Raw genomic sequence first — 18,075 nt, forward strand, 5'->3', positions numbered from 1 at the left:
AAAATGGTTTCATTTCAGGTGACCTGAGTCTCACTTTTGGGAGAAACGTAGGATATGAATCTAGTAAAAGAGCCAAAGTTTGTCCACTTCACTGTTCTGTCTTCAAAAGGGGCTGGGCAAATCAAAAACTTTTTCAAGGATCACAGCTGGACTTAACGAGGGACTGGCCCCAGGAGCCGGACCATCTACTCATGTGTCCGCCAGTGGCGGCAGCCTCGGTCACCCTTCCAATTGCTCCCAGAATGCCACTTTCTTTCCGCTCATTTACCCAACTCCAGACAGGGGGAGAGAGGACGAGTCTCCTTGCACAGCTGCCGAGTCACCCCTGTGGTGAAAAAACTCTTGTTAAGTCCAGCTGTGCGTGGATATTCGTATCTGTATACGAATACCCCCATTTCTAATCACAAGATGCAGCCAGCTGGTGATTCTTCTTCATGCTGGCCAGAATCCTGTTATGTATCCCTGCCACCATAAGCCCAGTCGTGTAAATATCAGCACTGAATGGTTCATATGCATGTATCTATTGTCAAACAAACCAGTCACAACAACAAATACAAACCTAGATTTCTTAACTGGTGACAATTTGCTGCTGAGATATACACCTTTGGGGTTCTGCCAGCAGGCATAAGTAACAGGATTCTGGACACTGTCTGCATCAGTTTATATCAATAGCTACTAAGTATGGACATTTGATTTAGCCACTGGCATGGCAACTGCCATTAAGTCCACCCATCCGCTTTCAAAAACATAACCCATCTTAATTAATGGCCAAATACGGTTTAATGAAGCAAAGTGTGTTGCTTATAATGTTCCTTACATAGTAAGTACTTTAACTCTATCTCTTCCTTACCACTTTTTGTGATCCTGAATTTTATATTTAACTCTCCATTGTGTGTGGTGATGCATTTACTTTTGTTTCAATTGTTAAAGGGTAGCAAGACCTTTAAAGCTTATGTTTATATTTGCCTGGGTATGTCTTTCAAACCTGAAAATGGGGCTTCTGAACATAAATGTCATATATTTGACTTCAGCAACCTGCAAAGAGATAAGACATAGAGAATCCAAAAATGTCGACATGTTTACATACATCTCTGTGTATACAGAATCTTGGTGCCCTTTCCAACTCTGGATAGAGGGCATGTGTACGAAGGTTATGCAAGCAACATCAGAAGATTCTTCTTTGAAATTCCATACACTGTCATATGTTGATTTTTGCATATCCTTTTCCAAAAAAAAAGGAGAGCTTAAAAATTTCTTTTTGGGATTAGCACTTTCAGAATACTTCCCATACGCACATATGTGTCTTCTGTGCCATCAACTCAGAATTGACCTATAGCAACCTTAATAGGGTTTTCAAGGTGAATTAGATATTTTTAAGAAGTGGTTTTACCAATTCCACTCCCCCAATGAGTTCCCATAGTTGAACGGGGATGTGAACCCTATTCGCCAGAGTCCTTATCTGTCACTATATCCAGTATCTGTGTGAGAGGGGGATCCCTCTCCCATACACATCCTGGTGTATAAATACCTGCCTACTGAGGCTTGACTCAATGACCTGATAGAGTGGGCGCAGAACATACGAACGTTTATGTCAATTAAACCAGTTCTTTGTTGTTTTAGTCAAAAGAAGTAATGTTTCCAAGCTCTGCCACAAACATGTGAAGTCAGAGGTTGGGAGTTCGATTCCGCACGGTGCCTCCTTGTTAAGGGATGGACTCAATAATCCATAGGGTCCCTCTGCAGTTCTAAAATGATGGTGATGATTATTATTATATAAGAGCCTTGCTTGTTCGGTTTGGAATCTTGTCCCTTTCGGCCTGGTGTTTCCAGCATTGGCCAGTTAGAGAATATGCTACAAGCAGGGGATAAAGTCAACAAGCCTCATTCTTTCTGTCTCTGAGCAACTGATACTTAGAGAGATGCCTTTGAACCATGAAGTGCTATGCAGCAGCTGCTGCTCAAAGCTGTTGATAGAGGTACCCTTCCCGGATTTGTCTAATCCCTTTCTAAAGCTATTGAACCCAGTTGCCATCACCTCACTGCATGACATTGAATACTGTAAGCTAATTATGTATTGTACTCGAATAAGTACTTTGTTGGTCTTGAATCCATGGACCATCACTTTCACTAATGACCTCCCCATCTTGTATGGTGTGATTAAAGTAAAATGTCTCTGCTTTATCAAGCTGTACAGCCAGATATAGTGAAACAATAAATTCTGTTAGGATACAAAGAACACAGACTCACAGATGCAATAATGAAAGTGTGCTGAGTAGAAAGAGACAAGAAGAGTAGTTTCACATATACTACTAAATTATAAAACATTATTCCTGCAGGGACATTTTTTTTAAAGCTGCTATGTCTGAATGATCAATGTGCAAAGGAATCTTGTTGCCTTCCAATGAACAATCATCAAAGAAAAGCAATGTGCAACTTGCAAAGCTTCAGAATATCAGAGGACCATCACATGTCCTTTACAGCTTAAGGCAACTCTGCTCTGAACTGCAAAACTTCATCTGGAATGCAATGTAGGAAATTAAACTTTTCATACCCAGGGAGTTAAAAAAAATCACTGGATAGCCTTGGGCCAGTCTTAGTCTGACCTGACCTAGGATTGTTCTAAGGGAGAACCATGAGCATCTCTGTTGCATGCTTATTGATTTAATTCTGTTTATTCATTTATGTTACTTTGTTATAGCTGCCAACAGTAGTGACTTGGCACTAGATGGGTGGGGTACAAATCCAATAAAATAAAATAAAATAAAATACTGACTATAGAGGCAAGGTGAGACAGAAATGTAACTAGTAAATTATTAGTTGTTCTAATATTGTAATAAAACAAAGGTCTTGGATCTTAGATAAGTACTGCAAATATGACAAACAGCATAAAATGTTTCCAGCTATGCATAACCAGTAGCACCCTTAATAAGTAGCACCCTAACCATCTACAAATGGTCCCAAAACCTTATAAGTTACCAAGGCTCAGCAAATAAGTCTAATGAGCTTTACAAGTGGATTGAAATTATTGCATTTGCTTTCAGGTCTGGGAATCTGATACCTGAACCTCTTTCTAAGAGTCCTACAGAATTTTATAGACCTCCAAGGGAAGAAAGCAACAACAACAGAAGTCTGTCACAACTGGCATTTATTATTTTTTTAAAAAAAGGTTAATTCCAGAATGAAAACAGACAATCATTCCCAATCATATAAAATTAATCTGAGCATCAGGGTTTAAGTCTTTGCATTGTTGCAATGATTCCAGGCAACATCAGCTTGTCTAATTCTACAAGTATTATTTCTACATTACAGTACTTCTAAGTTCTACTGGAGAGGCCATTCTCTGTGTCCCAGTACAAGAGAGGCACAAGGCCACACATAAGCTGTGAAGTTCTCTTACCGTTGAGTCCAGCTTGACAGTGTCTTTGCCACTTTGCCAGAGGACAAATAATGTGTTCTTTAGCAGGTGTTTCCTTTATGGAAAGGGGAAGTTTTATTTAATGTCTGCTTATGACCAGCTGAAAGTATATTTTAACCCTGTATATTTGCCGGTGGGTTTTATTTTATTTTAGCCAATAACAATTTACCTGAATTATGTATTATCAGCCTGCAGAGATACTTGGAGGGATCAGGGGGGGTGTGTGTCTCACTTGGATCTAGCAGCTCCGTAGTTGCAAATGTTCTTGTAATTGCTTTTAATATTAATCTAAGAAAAGAAAAAAACGAGAAACATCACAGTATAAGAATTGTTATCCAATCTGGTGCACCCAAATGCAAATGAACTGGAGTTAACTCTGATTGAAGAGTGATAGTTTTCCTAATGTATGCTTCGTTTTCCACAATACATTGGTGTGTATCAATGTATACAAGCAGGCTGCCAGTCTAAAGATAAAGATATCAGGCACATCTTATTTAGCTGTCTGTAGTGTATATAGTGCACAATGGCTCTGAGACAGAAGGGTCAGAAACACTTTCCTTCACACAGAGCCATCTGCAACTCTCCAATAGGCCTGATTATGAATACATATTAAGAGCTCAGAGCATGCAAAAAGCACAAGGCTGCACAGATTTGTCAACTAGTCTGTTTGATTTAACTTTTAATGAATGAAAAGGAGAACCTAATGAATCAAGAAACATTGTTTTAATTTGAAAAACGAACTTATAAAATTTGCACCTATCAACTTATCAGGGAAGGACTGTGTGTGTTGTAAAATGTCTGTGCATTTTACAACACACACAGCACACAATATTCTTCTTCTGGTGCATCCTCAGACCTCACCCAAAATCTGCATTGAGTGAATTCTAAGGATTTCCTGACCCGAAGGCAATTCCAAGGGACTGAATGTTAGGAGCAGGTTTACAGTTTAACAATGTACAGTATCTATAAAATTCCACTATCAACATGCACTGAGAATTCCAATGTTCATCACCCCCTTACCGAACAACAGTATGGACGTTCAGGGACCTTGAATTGACGGGGCACAAGGATACCACTATGGCAAGAAACAGTAATTTGTTGGGGCAGGTTTTGTCCCAGTCACTTTTTTTTGTCTTATAATGCACACAGCAGGCTGGATACCTCAGTAGTTTAGGTGTAAGGTGGCACAGATTTCGAGTTCCGGAGTTCGATTCCCCACTGTGCCTCCTGTGAGTACAGCCATTTTCTGTGGCCAGGGGCAAGCTGTGCAGTCCCAAGATGCCTCCAAGAAGAAGAGGATGGGAAGCCATTTCTGAGTACTCTTCAGCCTAGAAAACCCTGAAATGGTTGTCCATAACTCAGAATTGACTTGATGGCAAATTATTTATTTATTTATTTATTTATTTATTTATTTATTTATTTATTTATTTATTTATTTGATTTATATCCCGCCCATCTGGTATATTTATACCACTCTGAGCGGCTAACAACAACATATACTGTATACATTAATCCAGTGGTTCTTAACCTTTTTGAAAGAAACGCCCCCTTGAGCCATTGAGGAAGTTATCATCATAAAATATCTTTCTTATTTATTTATTTATTTATTTATTTATTTATTTATTTATTTATGACACTTAAATCCAATGACCCCTGAAAACAAAATTCAATTCCAAGAAAATGAAATGCCCCCCCCAAAAAGTAACATTTAATGATTTAGTTGCAAGCGAATTTTAAGACGCAAAAAGAAATATAAAAAGGGCATAAAAACAAACCGCAATGCAGGAACTAAAAATTTCAAGACGAAAACTCTGAAACTAAATTAAGATTGGAGGAACAGGTTTGGCTTGCTCCAGTGCCCCCCTACCGCCCCCTTCTGCTCCAGCGCCCCCACGCCGCCCCTTTTCATTCTACCGCCCCCCTGAAAAATTAAATCGCCCTTGGGGGGCATTATCGCCCAGGTTAAGAACCACTGCATTAATCCATAAACATCAACTATTAACAAAACATACCAAAATAATAAATGATATGTAGATAAGGGAGAAAGATTAAATTAAATTAAATTAGATTAAATGCTGGCAGGAGGGAAGGCCTGGACAAAAAGCCATGTTTTAAGTTGAGTTCTAAATGTACCCAGCGTAGGGGCCGCGCGGATCTCAGGAGGGAGATTGTTCCAAAGGCGAGGAGCCACCGCCGACAAGGCGGTGCACATACAAGGCGGTGCACATAATGCACATACAAGACTATGCACGGCATGGCAAGCGCTGGAACCTGGAGACCTTCTTTATAATTCTGCAGGTGACTATGCCATCAAAGAATTAGACGGGAGGTTCTAGTTCTGCGTGAGTTCTGCAACAAAGCGTGACTGCGGGAGACTCAAATCTCCCAAATGAGTGCGCCAGTGTGGAAAACATGCTGGGGAATTATGACAGTTTAAACAAAACCACCAACAAACTGTTTCTAAGCTCTGCTTGTCCTACACAAAAGTCAAGAAATGATTTATCAATTAAAACTCCTGAGACTGATTTTTTTTTTAATGGGCTGCCACCTCCAGGAAAAGAATGCGCCTTAATATAAATGTATAGAATGCACATCGTGAGTCCGACCCCAGCTTGCACAGCCTCCGTTGCAATTCCCACACAGCCCGTCGACCGGCGCAAAGCAGACCCAACTCATAGCGTAGGCGCCCCCCCCCCCCGCCTCCAGAACAGACGCGCACGCGCGCTCCAGGCTGAGGAAAAAAAAAAAGAGGAGCCAAGGCGGGGGAGGCGCGGGCGCGGGAGAGAGCGCGCGGCTCTCCCGGGAGCCCAGACAGAAGGAGCGAGCGTCCAATGGGGGGAGGCGCTGCCGCTAGGCGGGGAGGGCCGGGGCGGAGGCCTGTGCCCAATGAGGAGGCGGCCGGAGCGGGACTTCCTTCGGAGGGATCCCCGCGGGTCCCGGGCGGCGGAGGTGACACGTAAGTGCGGGGCTGGCGAGGCGCTCCTCCGCAAGCAAGTGGCAACCGGGGGGTGGGTGGGAGAGAAAGTAACTTTTCTCCGGAGGGTGCGAAGGGCAGCGGGTGTGTGTGTGTGTCTGGAGAGAGAGCTCCGCGAAAGGGAAGCGAGCTTTGCTTGCTGGAGAGAACAGAGTCGGGAACAGGCAAAAAACAACGGAGCGTGGATCTCCTCCTAGCCGTTCCTGCAAGAGTGAAGAAGGGGGGGGAGGGAAATCATCTGGGCCCGCTGAACGGGGGGAAAAAAAGATGAGATGTATTTATTTTATTTATTTATTCTATTTATATCCCGCCTATCTGGTCAATTACGACCACTCTAGGCGGCTTTTGCATTTATGGAGTAACTTTTGCAAAATAACGTTGAGGATCGTTTTTCAGGGGAAACGCGCCACCAAAGTAATTTGCAAGTAGAGGAAACGCCGCTGGAACGATGCCCCGTTTCTTCTGAGCTGCCTCTCCAAGCCGTCAAGAGGTTATCCTCCTCCGCAGAGGTCCCCCAATCCAGTGAGCCAGGGCCGTGGGAAGTCGCTTGGATCGCCCTACCGACAACCTTCTCTGGACCTTTCCTGCTCCCGCCCAGCCTGAGTGGAGGAGATGCCTGGCTGAACTTCAGTGGGGTGCCAGGTGGCAGCAGGTGGCATTTGCTCCTAGGGTCTATGGCCGAGGTTGGCCAAGGGGCTCGAGATCTCCCGGGCCCTTCCATCGTGTATGACTTTGCCCCATGTCCGCTTGTTGCCCCGACTGATGCCTTCATGCTGAAGTGTTGAGGTGGGCAAGTGGCAGGATTCGCGAGGAAGGGACTATGGGCAACGGGATGTGTTCCCGAAAACAGAAACGTATCCTCCAGTCCTTGTTGCTCCTCACGGTGGTCTTTGGCTTCATCTACGGGGCGATGCTCTATTACGAGTTGCAGAACCAGCTCAAGAAGGCGGAGGCCGTGGCCCTCAAATACCAACAACACCAAGAGTCGCTTTCGGCACAGTTACAAGGTAAACTCTTTCTCTCGCAGGCTCAAGAGAGGTCCTGGAAAAGCTTGGCCCGTGTTGGGCCTTCCAAAAAAAAAACACCCTTTTTTGTTCTTGTGACGTAGCACGTGAAACGTTGCTATTATGTGGCCTGTGATTCCAGCACATGGTTCTGACTGTGTGGATCCACAAGTGGGATGGTTGAGAGTTGGACACACGCATCTTTCTGCAGGGTTGGAGGCTTGGTATATAATTAGTACTTCTTTGCTGTGTTCTTAAGGCTGTGGTGGCCACCAGAAAGGGAGGCAGTGGTTTGCATAAAAGAATATACGGTGATTGATACGTACAGATGTAAAATTAAAACTGATACTGATAGCGAAACAGAATTACAATGCATTGCAACAAAATGGGGGAATCTGTGACCAGATGAGATATGTAGCTCCAGAGTTTTCTGCCTGAGTGCTGATTGTGGATGGTCATCGAGGCCTCTGATCTCCCTCTTTGTGTTTCAAACTTGAAGAGTCCTTCAGTTGAATGCCACCTTCAAAATTGGGGAGTGTCTTCTAGAACCTTTCATATGGAAGACTGTCTATAGTAAAGGAAGATATATGACCATTCTTGTTGAGGTTAATCTCGGTGCCATTGCAGTTAGAGATTGAAGGGTCCTGCGACTGAAAATGAGTGTTGGATGTAGCTCTTGTGCTAGTAGACGTATTTGCTAATGGACATACTTTCTTTGAATTTACAGTAATTGGCCATTTTCTTTACAGCAGGAGGTGCAGAGCCTATGACCTTCCAGATATTTTTTTGACTCTGGGTCTCATTGGCCCCAGCCATTGATCACTGATGATGGCAGCCCAATTACTTATACAGAATTCACAGTTATTCTGTCTCTGGCTGTCTTGACCATTGTCACCTTTCATAGCAGAAGATTCCATAATCTAATTAATGCATTGAGTAAAGAAGATACAGTAGTTGAGTGATGCTGAAGTTCAGTTGAAGGAAAGAGGGAGGAAAAGTGTCTTCTATCTGCTCTGTATGTGTCATTCATAATTGTATGTAGATAGATCTGCCTCCAATTTTTACTGTTGTCCAGTGGGGTGGGGAAGTAATTAAAAACAACAAAAAGGCTTTGGCTGTAATCCTATAAATATCTAATTGGAGTAAAACCTATTAAATTGTGTGAGTCTCATTTTTATTTTTATTAATTTGTTAATAGGTTCAAAACTACTTTATCCAGATGAATACCAGGGTAGTGAATAAATACACTTGGAAAAAAATGTAATGGAATAAACATTCTTAAAACATGTATTGAGAACAAATAAGCAGATAAAATCAAATAAATGGATCCAGCAAGCTAAAACACAGTGGCATATTAAGAGGTTTTGAACTTCAAATAATTGTGCTGCTGGTTCTGGCCACTCCTATGGAATTCCATAGTTGGGACATCACAGTTTCTGTGTTGGCTCTTACCCTTGTTTTATAGCAACAAGGTACTTGGAGGATATTTTTAAGTAAGCCTGGATAAGATTGTTTGCTTTTCCGTATGTGGAAGGTGACCCATAATGGATCACTTCAATTGTCTATGTGTGCAGTGACTGACTTTCAGATTCCTCAAACTGTTTCTTTATCAAAATTGGATGTTACATGTGAAAATATTGTAGAGGTGCGCTCAGCTTTATTATGAATATTTCTGGGGGGACCTGGAAGGAGCTTCCCTGAGCAATCAGAGGACTGTGAATACAGTGGTGCCCCGCATAGCGACGTTAATCTGTTCCGAATTAATTGTCGCTATGCAGAAACATCGCTAAATGGATCGAAAAAACCCATAGGAATGCATTAAACTTGGTTTAATGTGTTCCTATGGGGCCCAAACTCACCGTTCAGTGAAGTTCCTCCATAGTGTCACCATTTTAGTGCCCTCGGTAAGCGAGGGCAGGGCGCGAAAACACTTGCAGCGGCCATTTGGGGCACCCGGCGGCAATTTTGGAACCGCCGATCAACTGCTTAAAAAAACATCGCAATGCAAAGATCGGTAAGCGAAACGCTTACCGATCATCGCAATGCAAGTTTTTGCCTATGTAAACATTGCAATGTGATTGCTTTTGCGATCGCAAAAGCAACATTGCTATGTGGATTCGTCGTTAAACGGTGCACTCGTTAAGTGAGGCACCACTGTACATTCAGACATCCGTCCCCTGAGCAACAAGCGCTGCATCTCAGCTGATCCTTCCACTCGAGATACACCACTGGGTTGTTTCTGACATGAATGATGAAGATGGGCATTTGGAAATAGCTGGTTCTCGTCTAAGTATTAATCAGCTTCTAACTGGCAAGGTACTGGTTGTGTCACTAGATTTGAACCTGATGTGCAATCAGGTGCATGTTTCTTAATGTGACAGGCAACATGTTGGTTAGTAGCAATTTGCTGTGGGGAGGAGGTACACAGAGTAAAATGTGCATCCATGAATTGCCAACAGGGATTCTCGCCATTGTCAGTAATATACAGCAAATGCCTGATGAGGTAGGGTCAACTGGTAGCCCATGGGCTAGCTTTGAACTGGCAAGACACAAAGTTTCATGAAGGGATGGCGAAAAATTAGCCACAGCTTCTAGGAATAGTACTGACCTAGAGAGAGAGTATATTATCCAGCAGACTTTCCCGATTCAGTGCTCTTCAGATGTGAGAGACTATGTCTCTCATCGTCTCCAACCAGCACACTATGTTGATTGGGGAAGCAGGGTGCTGCAGTCCAACATGACAGTTATAGAAAGTTGCTGTAAAGTTGCAAGATGCATAACAGAGAGGGCTGCAGATACTTTAATGCTGTGCCTTTCATCCGTGAAACACTTATTACCCTAAATAAATGCTACCAGCTTTATTACAGGTATTTTGAAAATAGCTCTGTTTTCACACTTGATTTCCAAAGGAGTTTGAGTGTTTACATTCTCCTTGTGGAAAATCAGCCATTGCGATTTGCAAGACATAAATAAGTCTCAGTGGTTGACCTGCAGATTGCTGATCTTTGGAAAAAGGCAGCAAAACGACATGTTGATAAGGAATGTGGTTGGAGAAGCTGTGATCTGCAAGCTAAGAACATGCAGATTTTGCAGTGTGTCAGAAATTAATTTAGAAGAAATTACCTTAGGAACTTGCACAAAATAACTTTGGCATCTTGAGTTGTTTTGGGAGCCACTTCTCTTCCTTGTATTCTTCACACAGTCCTGGGCAGACACCATAGCGTTGGTGTGAGAGAGATTGTAGGGGTCTTGAGTAGAGATGGGGATGAAGCACCAAAATGTCGCTTCGTCTTGGTTTGTGAGTCATCAAACTTGACAACTCACAAACCATGAATTGCCCCCCCAGTGACCTGATGAACAACGAATCGATTAGTCATTTGTTGGTGGTTTGTTTTTGTTTTTGTTTTTTGCTTTTCCTCCTCTTGCTATGCCCTGATTGTGCAGCCACGGGTGCAGGATTGCTTTGATCCCTTTCCCCTTCCTCTTGCTAAACCTCGTGGGCGCTTTGATCCCTTTCCCCTTAATCTTGCTGAGCCCTGCAGGGCATAGCAAGAAGAGAGAAAGCAGGGATCAAAGTGATCCTACAGCGGCTGGGGGGTCCCTTTGATCCTTTCCCTCCTTTTCTTATGCCGTGTGGGCATAGGAAGAGGAGGAAAGGGGAAGAAACCAAACCAGCCCCAGGGGTGGGATTCTCTTCAGGCAGGCTTTAGCAAGCTGCCCGAAGGGAAAACCCCTCTCTGCTTATGCCCCCGAGGAACAGCTGATCCGCGGAGGCATAAGCAGATAAGGAATGAAGGGACGAATATAAAAGGGTTATATTTGTCGCTTCATATTCGTTTGGGTCTCTGGACCTCAAGAATATGAAGCAGTGAATACCTGATGAATCAAGGATATTTAACAACTATGTGGATTTATTTTTATATTTGTCCCCATGTCTAGTCTTGAGAGCTTAGATATTGTGCAAACTTATTACAGTATATTGGTTTTCTTAAGGTCTGATTCTATGTAAGCTTATTTGGAAGAAAGCTACATTGAAGTATTCACGAAGGCTTTCACGGCCGGGATCTAATGGTTGTTGTGGGTTTTTTGGGCTCTTTGGCCGTGTTCTGAAGGTTGTTCTTCCTAACGTTTCGCCAGTCTCTGTGGCCGGCATCTTCAGAGGACAGGTGGAATGGATTATGATCATAAGTCGAGGCACCACTGTATGTGAAAACTCTGTCCTCCCATCTTCTGAGACGGATTGTGTTATGCATCAATATTGGATATACAGTATATGTCAATGCTAATAATTCAGCAAGAGTTAATTAAGTCATTGTATTGATTGATGGAACAATATAAATACAAGTGGGAATAGTTTTAATAAATAGGTTTGTTGCTTTAAGTTTTTTTTTACTGTTTTTAAATTGCCCTGAGCTTGGTCGATATGAAGTTGGATATTAGTTGTTTTAATGCAATAGCTGAAATCCAGTACAGTAGTAAGTTGCAATTAGAGTAGGCCTATAGTTATGGCTTATTGTTGGATTTCTACCAATAAATACATTTATTGTACATTGATTCTCAGTGTATGAGCCTTTGATTAGTTGATCTTGTGGTTCTAGTAAAAGAAAAATATAGATCCAACAAGCTTGAATTTTGTTTGCTATTGCCATATTTCACTGGGAAATGTTTTTTGGTTCATAGGAAGACAGGTTTTTCTCCATCAGCTGGTGTTTGATTGATTGACTTATTTATCTTTAGATTAGCTGAGATGTTGGGACTTGAACTTCAGGCTTTTTGCATGTAAGGCTTGAGCTGTGCCACATACACGCCCTTTTAAGAAGAAAATGGGAATTAAGCTTAGGAATTAGACATGGACACTTCATATTTGTATCTAGATATACAAAAAGGGACGTGGTGGCACTGTGGGCTAAACCGCAGAAGCCTGTGCTGCAGGGTCAGAAGACCAAGCAGTCATAAGATCGAATCCACGCGACGGAGTGAGCGCCCGTCACTTGTCCCAGCTCCCGCCAACCTAGCGGTTCGAAAGCATGCAAATGCAAGTAGATAAATAGGGACCACTTTGGAGGGAAGGTAACAGCATTCCGTGTCTAAGTCACACTGGCCACGTGACCATGGAAGATTGTCTTCAGACAAAACACTGGCTCTATGGCTTGGAAACGGAGATGAGCACCGCCCCCTAGAGTGGAACACGACTGGACAAAAATTGTCAAGGGGAACCTTTACCTTTATCTTTTTATACAAAATACAAACCATGGCAGTGAGGCCAATTCCCACCCCTAAAACTGGCCAGGCTATTCACTGGGCTCTGTGTGGCATGATGTCATCCTTCAGTCGTGGTACACCAGTTCTGGCAGGAGACCGGCCAGACAACTGGCCATCCCTTCCCCACCTCTTTGTGCAGCTGACCACTCATTGGCTGAACCCGGAGACTCCCCATCCCGCCTCCGTGCCTCCCTAGATACGAATACAAAGTGCCCATGTCTATTACGAATGTATGAAGTATTCCTATACCAAGCAGAACCTTGGTCTGTCTTCTAGCCCTGTATTGCATATCACAATTAATTTTTTTAAAGAAATAAATGTTTAATTAAATTTAAAAAATCAGATTTTTAAAAAATTTAAATTGTGATATAAATCAATTTAGTTTAAATCAAATCCACCCTGATTCTTTCTTCGCCCTTCCTGGAATTATCGGGTATTTGCTGGCGGTCTCCCATTCGAGTACTAATTAGCCCTACCCTGGCTTAGCTTCCAAAATCAAATGGGATACATACCTTCAGTGTGGTATACTGGCATCGGCTGGTGTTTGAACTTGTTAATGATGACCATGGCTATCAAGTCTGTTTTCAGGGTTTTCCTGGTAGAGAGTACTCAGATATGGTTTACCATTTCCTTGTTCTGGGGAAATCCTGGGACTGTGTAGCTTGCCCAAGGCCACCCAGGCTGGCTCTGCTAGCAGGAGGCACCATAACAAATTTAATTCCCAATCTCCGTCTCCACAGCCAGATAGCTAAACCACTGAGCTATCAAGCCAGTTGAGATTAACCTATTTGCAACTGATAATGTAGTTCCTACTCCAGTCCTCTGAAGATGCCAGCCACAGAGACTGGCAAAACGTCAGGAAGAACAACCTTCAGAACATGGCCAAAGAGCCCGAAAAACCCACAACAACCATTAGATCCTGGCCGTGAAAGCCTTCGCGAACGCATTATGTCTCTCTTGAACGTCATCACAAGTTGAAACAGCTTTGTGGTGTTGCAAATGAATAAATTTGTGTTTACCAAATCCCTTGCATAAATGTAAGAGAAATATTTTGGCTTAAAAGTGACTGTGTGGCAGATGCGGTCCTCCGGCGAGCTTGGCAGGTTTGTCAAAATGTATTTGAAGAGCGGTTGGTGGGAATGAACATCCTGTTCTTGTGTGAAGTTAAAACTCAACAAGTCTGCCCTTCTCTCCTCTGCCCTCCAGTTTTGTTCTTGCCAGACTGGAAAATAACAGGCACTTACCCATGAAATTTGTAGGTAGTGAGAAAGTTTGCCCATTGTTTTCTTCATCTGAAAGCAAAAAAGCTGGGTACATGTTTTCATTTCTTTTCTTTTATCAAAAATAAGCAAACACACAAAAGGCTGTTGCTCCAAAGTAGTCAGTCAGAAGAGTAACAGGCCATGGATCAGAGAGCAATTTATCTAAGGAGATGTCCCTATGATAATTTAAATATAGATTAATTAAACTCTCATCATGCCCTGTCAAGCCTTTTGTTCGCACCAAGAGGTGGTTGAAAGATAGGAAAGGGGGAATCCTCTCTGTTGCTGTTGCTCTAAAGTGTGGGAGAGATAATCCTGACTGGCAGTAATCATATGATTTCTTTTTTTAAAAAAAATCATTTTTATGAATGATGATTCACACATGAAAGTGCAGCACTTGAAATTACTGGATATTTCCCAGGAGAACATTGGGATGAATGCCATGGGAAAGCTCCTTGTGCCAATTCATTCAAAACTCATCTGTGATCCATGTTTATGCATGCATGTACCTCAATATGCCAACTATCACTGGATGCGGCATGGGTCAGCCAGCTAAGCTGCATTAATCAGATCGTGTTTTACTGTTAATAACATTTTTAAAATACTTCCATAAAGAAATGTATAGTGGTTGTCAAATAACTGCCCTTTCGTTGTTGCAAGATTGCATCTCTTAGTTTTCCTCACCATTGGCCATGTTGGCTGGTAAGAGCTGCAGTTCTTGGCCACTGTATTTTAGGATTACCTCAGAAAGCAGAGGATAATGAAGACTTCGGATTTATGCACATGGGGTGAGCAGCAGAAATGTGCTAAGCCCTAGTGTCAGCCTATCATGCCTGACTGAACAAATACCATGGCCATATTCTTCCTCCATACTTGTGTCACAGGCCAACGGGAATGGGATAGCTACCACTTAGCACAGTTTTGGTGAACAAGACTTTTTTACGCACTTATTTATATTCAGGGTTATGATTGGGGTGGGGGAGAGGGAGGGAGGGAGTATATTTATTCTCCTCTGGGAATTCTAGGTGTTACACTTCATAGTAAGCTCTCCTGTATTTCTCTGCTTGTGGTCAGTGTCTTTCTCATTCTCTCATGAGAGGAAGGCAAAGGATAAGACACTGGCAGAGAAAATGAGATAGCCTGGCCGTCATCCAGGAATAAATGGGAAAGCCAGACATAAAGTTTTCAAAAGGTAGTGGCTTGAAGAGATCTCCATAGTCTGTTTCCTGACTGGACTGGAGATCATAATGTTCAGGGGGTATGTTTAAGACAAGAAAGAACCCGTGTTTGAGTAACATTAAATGAAGGATGGAGTGAAATTGTTGTGGGTTTTTCGGGTTCTTTGGCCGTGTTCTGAAGGTTGTTCTTCCTGAAGTTTCGCCAGTCTCTGCGGCCGGCATCTTCAGAGTGAAGCTCCATGGGTTGTTCAGATGCTCCCATATCAGGGAGTCACAACCCACCTTTAGCTGTTAAACCTATGTTTCCATAGTTCCCATTTGTCTTGTGTTGTATGACTGCATCTAATCTTATCTCAACATCTTCTAGAGTGGTTGAAATGACCAGATAGGTGGGGTATAAATAGAATGAATGAATGAATGAATGAATGAATGAATGAATGAATAAATAAATAAATAAATAAATAAATAAATAAATAAATAAATATTCTGAGATTTGGAATGGCCAGGCTAATAGTAGAATTAGAACACACAGGATTAAAAAAAAATACAGGGTAAGTGAAAGAAGTAGCGAAAATGGTAGAGGGTTTTATATTCATGATGTCTATAGGGCTTCCTTTAGATTTATTGGCTCAAATCCTTCACTAGAGTAGGCCCATTGAATCCATGAGGATTTAGTGAATTAACTCCATCAGTCCCATTGATTCAAATAGGCCTGCTGTAGTTGTGACATTTTACACTAAGCAACGGTATTTCAGCTGCTGTTTGCATGACACGTAACTTGTAATGGTTCACTAATTTAGCTGTCAGGCCCTTCCCTGCCCTCCCCTCCCTTTTTCAAGATTTTTTCATGCTTTGAATGTTTTAAAAACTTGCAATACATTTATTTTGTGTGTTTATTCTTTTTTTTTTAAGAGGAGTATACTGTACTTTAAAACATGTTTAAAATTGATGTAGGGATTAGAGAAGGATGTTTATTTTTTAATGTAAATTTTTTTACCCCACCTTAAAAAGGATTCAAGGTAGCTTACATCATTAAAAGACAGCACTTAACAGTAACAACGATGAATATACAAATACAAAAAGATCAAACAAATACCGTACTAAAAAAAATTTAGCAACACCCAAACATGTTCAAAGCAGTAAGATACCACAATCCATTTAAAACTTAAGCTTGCCTGAAGAGAAAGGTCTTCACCTGCTTGTGGAAGGACAGCAAAACATGACAGAAAGGACTTAAATTATGTAATATCGTGCCCAATTTATGCAGAATTTGGTGGGATAACATTTAAGTATATGTAACAGTGTACAAGATTGAGACAGAATTCTCTATAAATACAGTAGTTACTTTCTCCATGACCCACTTGGCCCTACCAGTTGTTCTTTTGTGAAATGGATACTGAGGTAATTTTGGAAGTGCAGGAATGTTAGCTCAACCTACCAAAGTGCTTTAAATAGGACTACCCTATGGTACTGAGGAAAAATTAAAAACCTTGCACATCACAGTGAGCTTCAGGAAATCTGATAGCATAGGAGGTCTAGACAGTCACGACATCATCTTTCAAATAAAGTGAGGGATGGAGCAGCAGTAGAGAGAACCGAAAAATAAGACCACAGGGGAGTGCCAGATGCATTTGATTCACAATATACAGAAGGATAAATCACTATAAAGGAATTTTCAACCTCCATACCCTTTCCCCTTTGTGTGTATTTTGTGCTGTCAAGTCATAACCGATTTATAGCGACCCTAATAGGGCCTTCAAGGTAAGTGAGATATTTAAGGAGAGGTTTTACTACTTTCATTCCCTCAGCCATTTTCTATGGCTGAGTAAGGATTCAAACCTTGTTCTTCAGAATCCTAGTCCATCACTCTATCTGCTACACCACACTGGGAGTCCCTGTCCCCCTTTAGTCCTTGTGAGCTTAACTTGTCATTTTCTTTTGTTTTTTTTTATTCCCAGTCATGGCATTCATGGCAGAGTCTAATGCATGCTTACCCATCCTGATATTCTTCAATGTTCACACGGGCTGAGGATGATGACATTTGTAGTCCAGCACATCCAGAGGCCATCGGGTTGGAAAAGAACAACAAAGAGTCTTGTGACCCATTTAAAGCAAGTTTCATTTGAAATTAGCCTTTGTGGATCGTCTCTTGCTTCTTTGAATGCATGTGGTGTTGTTTGTGGAGGTAGAAATTTACGCACATGCTGGCTAAGAGGGTGATAAAGGGGAATAGGAATGCAGGAGATACAAATATGTATGATTATATTCACAAGATAAAACCTTATTACGGTCAAAAGACCAGCCACCAATAAAACATCTAAAATATATAAATATACAAAAATAAAAGCACAGGCAAAATGTCCTAGGAAACAATTACTGCTGCTGCTATAGGGACATGATTGTCCTTATGCAGTCATGTAGGACAAGAGGGTTTGCCCATGGGATCCATAGGATTTACATAAGGCTTGATTTACCAAATTCCTGTTTGATTCAGCATACCCATTTTTCATAAGAGGAAGTGGACTTTTTTTACCACTCCCTCTTTTGCAGTTTACGAAATTCTTAGTGGTCTGTGCACAGGGTGCTGAGGGAAGAAGATTGGGCCCCCAGAACCACCAGTGTTGCCTAGAGGTTTGAGCAAGTTGGGGAAGAGTGATTGAATGCCTGAACTTGGACAGCAGCGACATGCAGAAAAGACTTTGTATGTGAAGGCAAGGCCTGTGTAGTTTCTGCGTGAAGAAAGGCCCTCCTGTCTGATGGCAAAGACTGATCTAATCCAGCATCCTGTTTCCTATGGTGGCCAGTCAAAGACTTCCTCAGAGCTGTAGTCCTGTCTGTCAAGTCATTAATAAACTTTTGAAAGACAATAACAATACACAGTTAGTGTTTTGAGAGGCTGAATAAATTGTTTTGGCTCAGTGCCATTCTCTAGTCCAGACTTGTTTAGTTACAGCTCACCAAGTCAAACATTACCCACAAG

The 18,075-nt window shown here is 42.0% G+C and overlaps 1 protein-coding gene across 4 annotated transcripts in view; it reads left to right on the forward strand.

The window, feature by feature from the left end:
• Nucleotides 1-6,250: 6,250 nt before the first annotated feature.
• Nucleotides 6,251-18,075, forward strand: part of GOLIM4 (golgi integral membrane protein 4) — a 70,162-nt gene continuing 58,337 nt past the window's right edge. For 2 of the 4 annotated variants that reach the window (XM_078389679.1, XM_078389678.1), the window contains exons 1-2: nucleotides 6,252-6,371; nucleotides 6,786-7,396. In XM_078389679.1, coding sequence (XP_078245805.1) covers nucleotides 7,210-7,396 — 187 coding nt within the window. In that variant the 5' untranslated portion in view covers nucleotides 6,252-6,371; nucleotides 6,786-7,209. Of the gene's footprint in view, nucleotides 6,372-6,785; nucleotides 7,397-18,075 lie in introns of all 4 variants that reach the window. The other 2 variants (XM_072996166.2, XM_078389680.1) reach the window with 2 other exon arrangements.

This window comes from Pogona vitticeps, chromosome 3 (assembly GCF_051106095.1).
Source record: "Pogona vitticeps strain Pit_001003342236 chromosome 3, PviZW2.1, whole genome shotgun sequence".
NCBI lineage: Eukaryota > Metazoa > Chordata > Lepidosauria > Squamata > Agamidae > Pogona > Pogona vitticeps.